The sequence below is a fragment of the Xiphias gladius genome, chromosome 16 (assembly GCF_016859285.1).
Source record: "Xiphias gladius isolate SHS-SW01 ecotype Sanya breed wild chromosome 16, ASM1685928v1, whole genome shotgun sequence".
Classification (NCBI taxonomy): domain Eukaryota; kingdom Metazoa; phylum Chordata; class Actinopteri; order Istiophoriformes; family Xiphiidae; genus Xiphias; species Xiphias gladius.
Window position 1 is genome coordinate 11369277 of NC_053415.1, and position 17125 is coordinate 11386401.

Below are 17125 nucleotides of genomic sequence, written 5' to 3' on the forward strand. Positions count from 1 at the left end.
AAAAAACTGTGTTATTACACCCTCTGATGCATTACAATACTGTACTGCAGGAAGTAGGACTGTATGTTGCTTTCACATGGTGAGAAAAAGAAGACACATTAGAGGAAAAGACCTAAACGGTGGCTTCACATGAGGGAAGACCAGCACAGTCTCCAGACTTAAACCCCATGGAGCTGGTTTGGGATGAACTGGACAGAAGGTGAAGGCAAAGCAACCTGCAAGTGCAACACATCTGTGGGAACTTCTGCAACAGTGATGGGACAAACTGTCTGAACAGTATTTGATTTCCATTGTAGAAAGAACACTTTGAGTGTGTTCGGCTGCTGGATGAGTCAAAATTTTAGATTAAAATTAGCTCAGCAAGAAGATTCCATGATTCCTTGTTTTTTATTTTCCAATTGTTTATTTGATCTATGCTTCAATTTCAGAAACACTCAGACACCGAATTGTGTTAATTTAAACAGCTGGAAAATGGAGATGGTCTAAAACTTTTGACTGGTAGTTTTATGTCTAAAATACACCAAACTGAAAAAACAAAAGTAGATGTACAAAATAAATAGAACTGTTACCATAAGGCCTATTTTCTGGGTGAGCAGTCAGTACTGAGAGTTATTGTGCTCCTTTAAATATCTACTGTACCTATGAGGTTTACTTTTATACAGCAAAATCACATCTTTTCACATGAAACTATGACTCAAGTTAACATTTGACCACAATCACTTTTCCCTTCCAGATCATTTTGGTTTTGTTTGTATTCACTCCAAACATAGCTGCTTTTCGGTTTTCACTGCTTCAGCTGCAGAACAGTGTTTGCGACATACAATTCTGCAGTCACCTCTGACGAGGAAGAAAGAATTGCAATCAACTCTGGTCTCCTCTGCCAGTTACAGTGTACTTACACCTTCTCTCCTGCTAGCTTTTGTAACATTGATGCATTGGTCTAGTAACATTTCTGGAATGCTAATACCTTAGTTTTAACCCCGCTGCAGGATTACAGCCTATTGCCTGTCGTTCAGGGCCTCTCAGCTGGTGCACCGGGTAAGATGTTGGTTAACATGATTTCCCAACAGAACAACAAGCGAAAGTGGATGAATTAGCATTCAGAAAGCTAAAATCCCCTCGTGATGCCCGCTGGCTGACAGCACCAGCAGGTTTTCTCCTCCAGAAGATTGGCTTTATTTTTCCACAGAGATCCATTATGGAGCCTTTTGGTGACTCTCCTCTGCTGTCATTGCGCTTAAACACACGGCTTAATTTTAGTCTACAAGCACTTCAACTAATACCTTATTCGTGAAGGTAAAAATAGAGTTACATAATTGACTTTCAAAAACAAAAGACACTTTCATTTCACACATTTACACAAAGAATGTATACATATGGTAAGTGTAAGCTTAAACAAGTAAATCTGAAATCAGCAGAACAATCAGTATCTCAGAAAGTGTGATCTAGCAAAGCTAAATGAAGTTAGTAACAGAGCAATGTCAATGCCAAAGTGTCAAAGTGATACTTTACACAGTGCTGACGTCAAGACTGACCATTTAAACCCTGCACCATCCCATCTATAAAATTCACATTTCTTTTGAGTTGCAAATTTCAGCACTGCATCTACTGTGGTATTATGGCACTAATCTGTCTTCCATTATACTTTAATTTCAATAGGTCTGACGTCCTTTTATGATGTGGCAACTTGTGCCTCAGCTGGAGCTCAAATGGATGATTATCGTTCCCCATAAAACCTGAGAGGGAGAGAAAACACTGTGCCTGGGCAACATCTGTCTTTTGGACAGTAAATCATCAGCACTGCTTGTCTGAATCTTCCCTCTACCCGGTATTTTCAATGAGGAGGCACAAGGTAGTGTAACAGTAGTTGTGTATTATTATTACAGCAGTAAGACGTGAGCAGTAATTAGTCGGGCTCCACCTTTTATGGTATTATCACCTATTACTTAAGGTAAGTGATGCGGAGTCATCTATCAAGGTTTTTGTGGACTCATATTGAAATATCACTATATATAGTGATGTAGTAAATTTTCTGGAATATCAGTCGAGAAGCTGTGTAACTATGGACAAAATAACCAGATGCGAATGTGTGTTTTTATTTAAAGGAACACGCCACTGATTTCACACATGGAGTTTTGTTTACTTGTCACGATCAGTACAACTCAGCTTGTGAAAACATTCGTATACCATCTTTTGTGGCTCTGGACGGAGCTTTCTAAAGTTTGAAAAAAATAACCCTGATGATGTCGTCAGGGTTTTCGTGGTTTAGGCTTGAGACTAAAACTTTTTAACAGAAAACTTGCATTATAAACTAGAGGTGTGGGGTTTGACAGAAGTGGGGATTTAGGAGGGATCAGTAGATGCTTTCAAGCTGCATTTTGTAAATGTAGGATCCAGTGCTTGTGGAGCCTGACTCATACTAGGGACTTTGATCATTCTTTTTAAAATCTCTCTCTTGTGTGTCCCCTAACTTTGTGGAAGCGCAATACTAAATCACTGGAATACCTCTTTAATGAATATCCCTTTCATACCCCTGAAAAATCAAGGTATTTCATCACATTGGTGCAAAAATCCTGTAAATCAGCAGTGTCTGTAATAATCTAGTAAACTACTAGATTTTAAAGGGATAGCTAACTTGTCATAAATAGTATTGATAGTTTGACAAATGTCTATCCTCTTACAGTGTATATCGTCATATGGCACAACCCCATTAATATTATGATAGTCTTTAGAGATTAGGGATATGCTTTTGTTTGTAAATTTCTCAATAAAATAGATAACACTAGACCTCAGTGCAGTGAAAGCTGTTGTGTAACTGTAAATTATAGTTGCAACATAATGAAAAAAAATTGAATGAACTGCTGCTTAGAGCGAGAATAACAGCAAAGTCATTTGGCTGTGCCAGAGCATTAAGTACTATTAAATTTTCAACCCCGGCCTAAATTAGGCCTCAAAGTCATTTGATGACAGATGCTAGTGGTCTCCACCAGAGCTTACTGTGGCATCTGGCAGTATTGTATCAGTACAGAACGGTAGCCATCAGTGGATTCAGTGATGAGTTGTAATGTCTCACCATTAATGTCAAGCGCCGATAAAAAAGAAAGTGTCTCATTTTCTTGTAGTGTTCCATGGTAAAAATGTGGGGGCCTCTTTAGACAGTTTTGCCAGTCTCTCCTTCTGAACCATCTTTATCCTAAGAGGCAGAGCAAAGCCCTGTAGTCGTGACTACGTGGTCAAAGATAATTTTCCGTTTTTATGACATACAACAGTATGAAGACAGAGAGGTGAAAAAAAAATCTTTTATCCTCATCTTTTGATGTACTTTGACATCTTTCCAGGCGCAGCTTGGTCCACAGAGCCTTTTTCTGGGATTGTGTCTTTCTGGTAATGACATGTAATTGGCTTATTTACAGCTCTGCAGGGTTAGCCTCTTTGCCATCTCCACAGTGCTCTGGCTGGGGGTCTGTGCTGTTTACCTGCCCTTCATTAGTCACATCCACTGTAAGACAAGGTGACGAATTAAACAGATCCCTGATGCCTAAAAAGAAAGAAAAACAACAAAAAACATGCTCTGATCCAGATTCTGAACTCATATCTTTCTGTCATGGCCTGTTTAAATGTTCTCCACAATCATGCTCCTTGCCCTGTTAAAAAGAGTTGTCCATTTCCAGGCACCAGTTCCACTGAAACATCAATCCTAGTGCTGTAGTTACCATTGGTTATGTCAGTCAGGATCCTATGAAGGTAATATTGAACTGAATGGTTTGCTGGCTCTTCGAACTGGATTGGTGTGGATGAAAGGAGAACAGGAGGGATCTTAACGTAGGAAGTTAAGGGTCATCTTCTGAGTGATTAGCCGTTCAAATCCCTCCCTAGTCATGCCAATAATCTGTCGAATGCTTTCCCCTAAGTACTGGATGATGTCACAGCTTTCCATAAAACTGTGGTGACATTTACTTTCCTGTTGAGCCATTTTCTGCACTGCACCGCTGACTGCCATTATCAACACTGTCTTCCTGCACAAGGTCAATTTAGCCTTTCCACCAGAATATATTTCTAGTGGCAGCAGGCTTATTGGTGTGTGTATTTACTTATGAATTAATGTATAGTAATTACTGGTGTGTCAAGGCTGCAGGGATGTTAACATGTTGTAAATATGATATGAGCTGTGTGTGATAAATGTTTGAATCCCATTACTGGTGCAGCAACATGTAAAACATGTAAAAGTCAAAGAAGCATGTGGGCAGGCATGCAAGCCACATCTGGGCCCTTCAGTATGACTGCAGATTTGCTGGTAGGTCACCACATAACTCCATTTGCATGTGCCATTTGACAGATTGCACACAAGCAATAGCAATATGTGCATACTACAATGTGTACATCTAGCTGGGTGGAAAATAAGGGAAAAGAACATGGTGAAATGGTGAAGAGTAATGTATGGTTATACAACGAAAAGGTTTCACAATTAATGTAAGGTCATGGCAATAATCCTCTCTTTGGGCTAACCTCTTTTTATTTCTCCTTTTTTATTCCATAAAGCATCTAATTTAAATCTTTGATTGACAGTGTTGTTTCTGTGCCTCACGAGTACTAAAGATGCCAGGACAGTTTGCTCCAGAACAGAACCAACCTCAAAGAGATGTGTCTACTGGCTTTAGGGGCCAAGGATGGACCTCAAAAAGATGGTTTGCATGGCAAGTGAGGCTGTCAGTGACTGTTATTGTGGTCCTGTCAAGAAAAGGCAGAACCTTAGAGTGAGAATAAAAGACTTGCATTCAGATATAACCGAGAGAAGTGTTAAGGGAGGGTGCAAGGAGAACCCAGGTTGATAAGTACTGCAAGGACACAAAGGGACTGTTCCCAGTCCATTTATCTCCACCCTTATCCCTCTATTCATCCCTCCATGGTGCTACAAGGGGGTCACTACACTACAGTGTTCCTCTGCCTGTACGGAGGGGGTGGCAACACATTGCCGGCTTTCATAGCAGCCTCGGACAAATATTCCTGGTTTTCGGCCACAGCAGGGCGAATTCGTCCATTCTGCCGGTAGAAAAAACGTGTGCTGCAGTCCTGCAGGTACTCAGGATTGTGCAGTGAGGACTTTGGGGGGAGACTGTGCTGCCAGTATTCAGGATTGTCAAAAGTGGCCTTCTTGCCTTTCTTATCAAACATGATGGTGCTGCTGGTGATGCCTGAGTGCAGAGCGTGTCCTGAATGCCCTGGATGCAGGGTGTGGGATGGGTATGATGGGTGGGGGAGGTGGCCAGGAGGTACCACATATCCAGCGGATGAGACGATGTGGCTTGATGTTGATGGGTTGACTGTCTGTGATACTGACTGGGCAGCAGAGGAGCCAGGGCCAGCGATGGAGACTGCGCCAGCCAATCCGTTTTTGTCCCCAGGGTTAAGGAAGGTGTTCAGGTACAGTGGCTCGTTGACATACTCATCGTCCCTGTGGGTGGACTGGCTTTTGAGGGCAGCAGCAGCTCCAGCCATGTGCAGGGTGTGGCAACCTGCTCCATCAATCACTGCATGTGCATCACCATTCCTCCGACGCGTGACGAAGGGGTTCTCCTCTACAGGGTTGAGATAGTCTGGAAACAAAAAGGGGATATTAAGATAAGCTAAGATCTTTTCATCTGCATTTAAACCACAAAAAGTTATATACTGCAACACTAAAATAATGCTTACAATATGATGTCTGCATTTAAGTGACCCTTGGGTTAGCATGTAAGATATCAAGGTGCAATATGTAAAGAAACACAAACTATTTATTCAGTTCTATCACCCTCCAGCCAAACATCCGTTTGCTTTTAGGACACATTCAGAAGTTCTCAAAAGTGTCAAAGTAACCTGAGTTGTTCTTGTCTCTCATGGCACTCATGTAGCCATCCTGGTCTTTGTCTCCTTTTGTTCCTCGTTCTGTTAAAAGACCGGTTGGATCGGCACTGTAACGCTGTCCACTACTGTCCTCCCCTCCAACTTGGGAAGCAAAAAGAAAAAAAGCAAGCAAGAAAGGTTATTTACAAACCCTATTTACATGAATAAGAGGATCCTGGAGACAGATTTGTGGTATCTTGTTAATCTGTGTCATCTTTTTAATGCAAGTCATTGTTTTCGATAAACAAGCACCTTGGATTTTCAGTTCAATCACATTTTTTAACTATTTTTACTTGTGACTACACTCTCGGGTAGGGCTATGGCTAATAGCTCAATAGCTCAACCACTCTGTATTTTTCTTGGGATTTGGGGGATTTGATAACCCGAGATGCATTTTATCTTACCTGTGGCCTACCCTGCAGACATTCAGAACCTGTGATTAAGTCAAAAGTGTTGGTCGACTTGTTTTCAACTGTTCCCTTTTCTCTCCTGCTGCCCGAGAGGTGTAATATGGGATTCGCTTTTGTCAGACAGCTTCTAGATATGATCTTAGCCTGTTGTTCTCATCTCCAAAATCCTGCACGAGACAGTGAGTGATCCACCATCACAGTACAATACCAATGAGGAAATCCGCAGATATGGCCACTCAAAGAAGGGCACGAGCCAGTCATCTCACTTTAAATTGGTTTTCATTGATGAGTGATTGCACAAATTATGGTTTATGTGTTAAGCTACTGGTTCGTGGATTACCAACTTTTTTCACCCAGTATTTGAATTTATTCCTGGGGTGTGGAAGAGGGTTGTTATACAGGAAAATGCAAGGCCATACAAAAAATTTAAAATAAATAAAACAATTTACGCAATTAACTGTCATGTTTGGTTAAAGGTCTATCCAAACAACCATAGCACATGTGTAGCAATTACCTGGTAATTTCAAGAGAAATTCACTTTAAAAGTCCTGCAGAGGAAATTATAACAGTCACTAACCCTGAGAAGTTTTTGGAAGACTATGTGATTGATCCATGCCCATAAATTGTCTTTAATAAAAATTTTAAAAGTTTAAAATCAGTTACCGGTTTTAATTTGTATACATAAATATGTAGGTTTGGTTTAGGACAGACACACTCACAGTGAGGAGATTACTGTCCTATACCATCCTCACATTTTCCAAAACTTTCCGATAACGCTCTGCTTTACCTTGTCCTGTAGTGAGACCTGAGCCAGCCCCAAGGGTGTTTGACCTTGGGGAGACCTGCTTCCTCAGGGTGCCATTGCAGCGGGGGTCATCCTGGCTGCCACGGCCAAATACGCCACCAATTTGCCCCCCTGAGGCCAGGTCCTGCGGAGTGAGGCAGCTTGCAGACACTGGTGGAACAGAGACTCTGGGGAGGGTGGCCAGCATGTCTTCCATGCCGAAACTGGGGTCCTGGTAGCCAAACTGGTTCTAGGGAGGAGGGGAGGAAGGAGACGGTTTAGTTAGGACAGAGCTACAGGAATGTGAAGCTGAATTACAAGAGTATTAATTTACAGAAGCAAAGCAAACCCCATGCGACACATAAAAGTGGGGAGAGTTATGGCAAAGTTTTTTCTGCTCCTCTAGGGATAACTAAGGTTCAGATTATTCTCCATGTGAGCAGATATTCATGTGTTGTCTAGTCTTTGGTCTACACATTAGTTTAAGTTACTAATGAAGTACAAAAGTACAAAAAAAAATACAAACATACAATCAAACAAATAAATAAAATAAAAATAAATTATAGAAATATAAAAGTAAAATTGCCCTACAAAAATAGTGTGGATCATAAAATGCAGAATTCAAGTTCTTTGTTCCATTGTTCATCTGTAATATTTCAATGAGACAGGCAGGGAAGACAAACAGCAGTGTGAAAAATTGATATGGCAGCATGACTGCCAAGGACAATATAATTAAAAGATTTTTAATTAAAAGGCTCCATGCAGTAAAGTCTTAAAGAAGCCATATCAGCCCTGCCCTGCTGTGTGAATTTCGTGCTACGCTCATTACAAAAAAATGCTTTTTTGGAAACTCCCTAGGAGCTTTATTCTGATTTATCTTTGTTCCCCTGTTTTTCAAGCAAGAGGTTTGTTTTCTGTTTTACACCCTAACATAGTGTCTGATAAGTATGTAATCTTAATAATAAGGCAGAGGCATCTGTTATTTTCCTGTTGCGCTTATTTTGTCTTAAACACGCAGTTTGAAAGAATTGCAAAAGGCACTTAAGTTCCTGGATTTCTGGTTTGTGAATTAAGGTGCAGGTTCAAATCCCAGTTTTTGTACTCTTTTCATTACAGGTTCCACAGTTATTCATCACCATGTAGCCCATAAGACAGTGATAACACAGCCTGTACCAAGAATCAGAGACAAATAGCCTTTTATTAGTAATTAGAGATGGGTTAGTCACTAATGGTAGAAATACTGACAATTTTTAGCTTGTGGTGTTTGTTTTGACAGTGAAATTGTCAAAATAGGATACCAGCGCAAAGGAGCAGCAAATAACAGCTCTTTTTGGACAACTGGCATTTCCTGGTGTAACCCTGGTTGTTTGCCACTTGTTGCACTACAATCTTTTTTTTCACTGTCTATCACTGTTGAATTTTCCTCACTTTCTCATGCAGCCGTCTATACTTTAAGTATTAGTCAAGACTTGAGAGCTCACGCTGTTTTCTCATTCCCCTATATCTACTAAATAACCCTTTCTAAGTTCTCATTTATACCTCCTCCTCCTTCCTCCTCTCTTGTCTCAGTATTCTAACAGAAAATACCATGACTAAAAAATATCTTTAAATCATATTTGAAGTCATTAAAATTAACCACCAAGTTCACAATCATATTATTTTCTCAAAACCTTGACCATGAAGACCATCATGGACATCGTAAATCCTTTGTGGAGACATTGGGAACTATGGTAAAGTAAAATATCACATTTGAATATTTAGGAGAGTGAACTAAAGTGCCCCACTCAAATGTTCCCCTGTGAGAGCACAAGGAGCTTGTAGCATACCCAATGTTTTGGTCACCATTAAATTGAATTGTTTTCATGGTCAAATGAAATTCGGAACTCTCAGACTCTCATTGTTAGGCACTAGGATGCATATTAATAATGGCAGTTCCTAATGTCGTGATAACAATGTGTGTATGTGAATTTGGAAAAAGCTCTTTCAGCTATGTTGTACAACTATGCAAGTGAAGATTGTATTCATCTGTAAATATTATTATTATTTTGTTTGCTACAAAAATTTAGTTCATTACAGTCATCTACATTATTTGTGTATATGAAATTAATCAAATTAATTCAGTATCCGCCGTGATAAGACAGCCCAAAAAAAAACAGAGTATTACTTGTATTACAAATATTATGCAAATAAATAATCTTTCACCTTTCTGAAATGCACCAAACAGAGCTGGAACAGAAGTCATTGGCATTCAGCAGGCATTTTTTATTCTGACACAAACACAGGGGGATATTGGAATACAAAATGGCTGAGTTGCCTGGCTGTGTGACTGGTTTTGTGATAGATTTAAGTACAAAGAAAGAAGATGAACAGTTAAAGAACTGAGGGAATCTGGCCATAAACCCCAATTTTGAAGAAGCCAATTATTATTGTTTCACAATGGAGAAAGCCCAAGGAAAACGGACAGAGAAAAATAGAGCAGGAGGAAGATGGGAGTGAAATTAAAAAACTGTGTGGGTTCTGTTTCAAGTTCTCAATCTTTTGTGAGAGTCCTGCATTGCGTGCCTAAAAAAACTAATTCCCATATATGTATGATCATTTATATAACATATAAATGATCTGAATGACTTTATATTGTCTCCTTTACTATCATGGTTCAATGCCAGTAATCCTGCTGCTACACTCAAAATAAATGGTAATAAGAAATGGTAATCAAGAGCACATGTTTAATGAAAAGATACTTAACTAAATCTCTTTTATTATTGTTATTAAAAAAACAATACCATACCAAATACCAAGTTCATTTTGTGTAAGTATGCATACTTCTGAGCAGCCTTTATGCAGTATAGGAAAAACACGTCTGCATTGACTCAGCTGCTGAAATACATATATGGTTGCTTATAATTATGAAAATCAGGTTTTGAAAAAAACATTTTTCTTGGAATATTTAAAAATGTTCTGTATTTTGCAGGTGCAGTGGTCTGGCAGAGTGATTGTTCTGATTTTCTGACTGACATACATTGTTAAAATGCACGCCTGTTACTCTAGCTTGACAGTGTTCTCTCCAAAAATGGTACTGGACATTAAAACTGGACAAAACTGCGCTTGACTATATTGTTAAAAGAGGTTAAAGAGTTAAATCCTTTACTGCTTTTTAAGCTCGGGTCTCCTACACTCACACTTGTTGCAATGCATGTTTTATTTAGAAAATATTTGAACAGGATCTTTTGAGGTTCAAGGACATTTATCATTAAAACAATTTAGCATCTGTCTGGTGTTGGAAAACTATGCCCAAGACGTACTTGAATTAAAAAATAGAGATACACTTGTGATCACTTTAAAAATGTAGAAGCAAACAATACACTTGGGATGATTTTTTGACCGCTTGAAAAGTAGATTTGATAGTATCTGTGATTAGAGACTTTAAAATCTTTTACAACCAGGAACTTAATATCCAGGTCAAGTATAAGAAATAAGTCAAAGATATACAGTACATAGCTGTGGTCGGCTCAGAGACAAACTGAAATTACCAGGCCTCCAGTTTGAGCCCGGTAACCAGTGCAATCAGCCAATAATGCCCTTGGTAACGCTCTGAAATGTCCCATTAACACCCTTATTTTTTCCACCATGTTGGGTGTAAAATTTCAGATGTGGGTATGTTATTACCACAGCCACAGCTGAAAAAATATTATACTATACAAAAGATAAGGTTGCACAAAATCACAAGATAATAATTTTAAACTGCAACAGGAAAACATCTTGAGTTACTATTGAAATATTTTGAAATATTATAGTGACATTGGAAATAAGATTAAAGAACTACAATTATGTTAAATCAAATTAACTGTAAAATCACAAAATCTTACTGGATTGTTTTAAAGCCTTGTATTATAGGAATGTGACTGAAGGCTTGAAATAATGAAGGGCTTTAGTTTTTTTCTTGCAATCTGATGGTAGATGTTAATAATACCTTACTTTACACAAGTATCGGGATATTGTTTTAAGTTTGTTTATAAGAGTAGTCAAATTAGGTTTCTGCAAAAATCTTTTCTTTACAATTCATATGCTGCCACCTTTATAAGACAGAAACATAATAATTACAACTTAAGATATGCCATTGCTCCAATGATTTACTTTAGAAACAGACACTGCACATAGGCCATTTTCTGTGAAGGAGACCCACTGTTTCTGTAGCTAAACGTGGAGGCTGGTGGATCTCAACAAGGGCACAATGAACTACAAAGTGGCTACATCTATATCTATCTATATCTATACCTATCAACACTTTTAAATACAATAGCCTGTCCACAATCCCAACCACTATGTTAAGAGTGCTAATAAAATCACATGTATGGCATCACAGTTCAATCAGGTGGCTATCTGGGTCTCAGATCTTAGTGAGGAACATAAAATCCAACTTTGTAAAGTTCCATGTAGGGAGTGATTTTATACCTAGAGGAGAAGCCAGTCATTTAAGGACAGCACTGCTCATATCACCTCTGCCATCTGGTTGTATAACAGTAGCTAACAGAAAAAGCCAAACTAATTAGATGTCTCACTGAAAAGAATAAAAAGGCATTAGATCAAACATTCCACTGCTAATAGGACTTCATTTTGTGTCCACTAAATATCACAGTCTAAATATTTGTCAAAGTGTCCTCGATTCAAGGTATGGGGAGACTCCTAAATCAAAATACCTTGCTGGAGTCCATGCGTGGGCGGGGAGTGTATGCCAGTGGTGGAATGTTGAAGGAGTGGGGGACCAGATACTCCTCAGCGTCCATCAGGTCCTCCAGCTCCTCCTCATCCAAGAGGCTCTGGAAGAACTTGCTGTTGTTGGGGCTGGGCAGCTTCATGCGATCGTCACCCTGAGAAAAGTTGTGTGTTGATGTTTGTTTGTGTGTGTGTGTGTGTGTGTGTGTGTGTGTGTGTGTGTGTGTGTGCGTGTGTGGTGGTTTGGGGTTATGAAACACAGATATGGACAAACTTTTTAAAATCTTTGGAAAGTACCATTTTTGACACTTCTCCGAAGCGTATTTAATTGAAATCCATGTGATAAAAAGGGAGAGAGTGTTATAAGCAACTTAGGCAAAGGCTTACATTACAGTCAATGTTTTACTTTCAGTCTGGTAGTTTATTACGGTAATTAATAATGTATTGTATTCATGTAACAAATAGATTAGTATTTCTGTCACATTCAAAACACTTACATTTTAATTGGCATAATATCTTCCCGTGATTTCTATTTAGTTAAAAAGCTTAAAACAACGATTTGTCATTATTATTCTGTAATCTGCTGATGATAAAAACTTAACCTTTACTGCATTAGCTGACTAATTTAAGCCTAGCAAGCACAATCACTTTAAGGTATAACACATACCTCTCTCTGTCTCTCTCTCTCTCTCTCTCGCTCTCTCTCTCCTTCTTTCATATATATATATCTAACATCACAATGGGAATGGGTTTCTACTTTGGAGGAAACCTACCAATTCTGATTTTTTTTTCAACCAAATGGTTTTACAAGAAATGTCATCAAATCCTCTTGAAGACATTTAATCCAGGTCTTTTATGGAAGTCACCAAGATTTACCTACCTGGATGACTAGGTATCTCTGGGGATCACGAGCCATTCGAGTGAACTCTGCAGCCAGCTCCTTGAACTTGGGTCGACTGTCTGCATCAATCATCCAGCCTGAAAAATGTGTTTGTGTTAGTGTTTGACCAATATGAGGTTCCAAAAACATAGATATTGATATTTAAACCTTTGGATAGTGTACACCCAACAAGATCCATTTATTTCCTGACTGACAGTGCATCTTGTCATCAAACTTACATTCTGAAAGATGCACATAAGTTTCCCACTTCTAAAGGTCTCAAAAGATTTTCCATTTAAACCATTTTCCGTGATATAAAACATTCCCATTCGATCCATAATGAACAATTACAGATTTTTTAATGATGTTCTCTTTATTGTAATCACTTTTTCCATTCTAAAGATAAATACTGTTTCATCACTCGAATGGCCATATGGAGTAAAGTGCTCTTTTGCCAATTTCTCTGTGAACACATCGCTACAGTGCCAAAGCAATCATGTGATCTGGCCCTGAATAGAGCCTGTCTAGGTGTCCAGGGAAATAAGACATAGAGATCGAAAGACAGAAATGTCGCCTTACACACAAGTAAACACATACAGATACAGGAGATTTCAAATGAAAAATTATCACCTTTTATCTCTGTATTAGTTTTTTGCCAATAAATCCTGTAGTAATGAAGTGAACTGAATATGAAGTTCATTTTCACCACATATGAAGTGTGTGTATTGGGTGTATGAGCTCTGTATGTGTAGTGGTACGAAAGAAAGGCAGGTAACAGGCAGGTGACAATGACCTCTCCCTGCTGCGTGTGTGTCGGCTTGCCAGGTTGGCGCAGGTTCAGGGTGTCAATAAGAGCCAAGGTGACAGTGAGGGGCAGAGGCTACAGCTTGGAGAGTAGAGGACAAGGCCGTGGTGGCGCTGGCACGAAGTCTTTGTCCTGGCAACAGTGGCCAGAGGTTACAACACCACCTGTGACCCCAGTGCCTGATGGCATGACAGCAGTGACCGACCCTTAGGGCCAACGCGTAGACGGTGAGGCTAACAGCCGGCCAGAAAAATGAGTTCCAAATTCAACTTCTACCATAAGTCCCTCTAAAATGTGTTATTTTTGAATGATTTTTCACAATTTTAGAATTGTAATATTTTGGCTTTAAAAATATTCATCTTGGACACCACCTAGACCCTGTTTTACAAAAAAGCCTTGGCATTTTGAAAATCACTCTTTAAAAGCATAATTATTTTTGTCTGCTTCAATTAAAAACCAGTTGGCCTCCTTTTCACCCCTAAAATCCACCGGCTTTTCTACTGTGTACTGTCTACAGGGCTGGGCACAAAAGTTGGAAATCATGTATAATACTTTATAAGGTAGTGCTATATAGAGGCTCTGCACTAAATACATTTTTTAAGATTATAATGTGAAATATTTGTTGAGACTGTCAGAAAGATGAAAAATTCTTTCTGCGTCTGTGGCGCTGTTGCATTAAGTTATTTTATATTGTAAGGAACTCCTGATATTTTGCCCACGGCGATGCTATACCTACATTTGACCATGACCATGTAGACATCGATGGTGCAGATGGGCGGCTGCGGAAGACGCTCTCCTTTCTCTAGCAGGTCTGGGATATCTCTGGTGGAAATCCCATCATATGGCTTCCCTCCAAAGGTCATCAGCTCCCAGATGGTTACCCCTAAAATGAAAAAGAGGGGAAAAGAGACAAATGAAAAACAGAGGAGATGGCAACAATATAATAGAAAAAAGAGGAAGGATCTATAAAGTAGAGCACACAGGAAAGAACAAGTAGAGAAAAGATAAGTAGAACGTTAAAATGAAAGAGTTCAGAAGGGCAGGTTGTACAGCAAGAGTAATGAAGAGACGAGTAAAGAGATGGAAACAGAAAAAAGTAGAATAGTTGACAGGAGAAAATAGGAGATCAAGCGAAAAAGAAAAGTGAGGAAAGAAAGAACAAAATGTAGAAAAGGGACGATAAGCAAAAGATATGAGAGACCAGAAGAGATCAGAGGGGAAGAGAGAGGAAAGAACACAAGTGGAAGAGAATAGGAAGATACAAAAAAAATGTAAAGAAGAGTGACAAGAGAACAAAAGAGAACACAAGATCAGTGGAGGAGAGGAACTAATCACAGTCTTGAAAGTCGTCAGCTGGTCTGAACTTTCAGCACTCTTCAGGCTTAATCATGTTAGTGTTAATGAGCTAATGAGTGGCAAGCAGAGTAAATGCACACAATACCATGGAAGTATAATAACCCCTGGTCATAGAGGACCACTGGGGACATGGACACACTACACCACACTGATACTTTTAATCAAACACAAATTATTCTCTTTGATATGACCAATCTTGCACATTTTATTTTCTAAATGATTTTACAAGTCTTTGGTAGACTTAAACAGGAAATTGTTATTGGAAATATAGTAATAATAATCTGACTAGACTGAGGGATAATGGAGGAGAGTCGTCAGATTTCAATCTTGCAGACATGCTGATGGCTGCAAAGACTGATTTGAATATTACAGTAGTTAAAGGAGTAGATCAGCCTATTTGCATTTTACAGTAATTGCGATTGCCACATGTTCAAGCAGTTATAGAAGTAAGGGAAATCATCAGTCTTCTCTCATTTGTCAGTAATGCCATGGTGGCAAACTCCCCCACAGCTGCCTTAGATCCACAAATTCCTCCCCACCTAGAAACTAGTCTGGAGTTAACTATACACGCAATACATGTGAGATCTCTTCTTTAGATTAATTTGCATCCACACTCTACAGCATTCCTGATATCTTCTTTTTAATATCTGTTGTCCTGATTTCTGTCTACACCGTACTATTCTGACATGTGTTTGTTTTTGGTGCAGCCATTGCCCTTCTCTGCCTGGAGGGTTGCCGACCCTGTCACTAAGTGGACCCTGTGGTTGCTAATCACAGTGAAGACTCTCCCCTGTTCTGACCCCACAGTTGTGGAATGAACTCCACACTGAAGTCAGGACAGCAGAGTCACTGCCCATCTTCTGCCGCAGGCTGAAAACTCACCTTTTCAGACTAGAGTATGTGTACACACCACTTATAGTAATACATCTTATTTCCCAAAAAAACCAACCATTTAGCAAGTTGGGTCTCAAGGGTAACTAAGGATGACCAAGCTGGTGCTACCCCATGTAGTACTTCAAAAAGAAATACATGATACTTAACCTGTAAAGGGAGGCTAATACAGGAGAAATATGGTTTCTTTTTTAGTACCGAGGAGTCTTGCTGTTGCATTTTGAGCTAGCTGCAGATGAGATCTAAGGCAGTTTTCATATTTCCAAAATTGAAAAAATATTTTATTTTTAGCTATAGACCTAATGAGGTAAAGATACTTCTAGCAACAAAGATCGTTTTTCAAATTTTAAAGCAAAATCAAAACCAATAAGTGCAATTTGCAGGAGCAATGATGAGGAACTCTAGCTTACTCTCATTTAGCTGGAGAACATATTGGCCGTCCAATGTTTCGCAGTTTCAATTTGTCTAAATGAACTAAATGGCCAGTGTATGGGATTCTTTGTTTTTCTCTCTTGGCCACCCAGCATCTGACATCTATTTAAGCACTAGTGCTTCCACACAAAACATGCAGAAGCATGCACCTGAGGTTTCTGACATAAGTTTCTGCTAAATGAATGTATTATGATGTCATTTAAAATGGAAAATCACTGAAAGAATATACTTGATCTGTCTGTTATATGAAAATATCATGGTCCTAATGGTTTTATCCACTTCACCTGAGTTGTGGAAAAGGAAAATTTGAAGCTTACCATAACTCCAAACATCACTCTGATGTGTAAACTTCCTGTAATGGATACATTCCAAGGCCATCCACTTGATGGGCATCTGCCAGAAAGAAGAATAGCACATCAGTATCATATATATATATATATACATATATATATATATATATATATATATGTATTAGAAGAGGCCGGAAGCATTTGTTTATTACATATACAGGGTTTTGAGATCTCCATTCCCCAAAAGTAAATAAGATGGTCCAATAGAGCAGAATGGAATCTCACTGACTGCACTAAAACTGTCCTTTGTGGTAAGCTAAGTTCCTCCCTCACGATATAAAACCATAATTAATGCTAATGTTTATTGTTTATTATTGTTGTCTTTTACAACATGTCAGTGGTATGGTCCGAAACAGTAATTCAATATTATTGTATCTCAGTGAGCCCCCAAAACCAAACATCATCAACAGCAGATAATAAAAGCAGTTAAACAAGGTCACTCAGGCAGGTTCAAATGATCACATAGTCAAAATAACAGTAACTATACCAACACCACCACCAACAGTACTGATTTAATAATACCAGAAGTACTGCTACTGTGCAAATATTACTACTGCGACTAGATACTCTAATATTCCTACTACTTAATTAATTCAAAAATTAAAGACAGAATAATGTATTGGAATT

The 17125-nt window shown here is 38.9% G+C and overlaps 1 protein-coding gene across 1 annotated transcript in view; it reads right to left on the minus strand.

Moving 5' to 3' along the window:
* Window positions 1-4923: 4923 nt before the first annotated feature.
* LOC120801644 (receptor tyrosine-protein kinase erbB-4-like) overlaps window positions 4924-17125 on the minus strand; it is a 302300-nt gene continuing 290098 nt past the window's right edge. The window contains 9 exon segments of the mRNA XM_040148804.1: window positions 4924-5182; window positions 5374-5403; window positions 5405-5594; window positions 5854-5991; window positions 7078-7324; window positions 11769-11939; window positions 12665-12762; window positions 14206-14352; window positions 16466-16541. Coding sequence (XP_040004738.1) covers window positions 4924-5182; window positions 5374-5403; window positions 5405-5594; window positions 5854-5991; window positions 7078-7324; window positions 11769-11939; window positions 12665-12762; window positions 14206-14352; window positions 16466-16541 — 1356 coding nt within the window.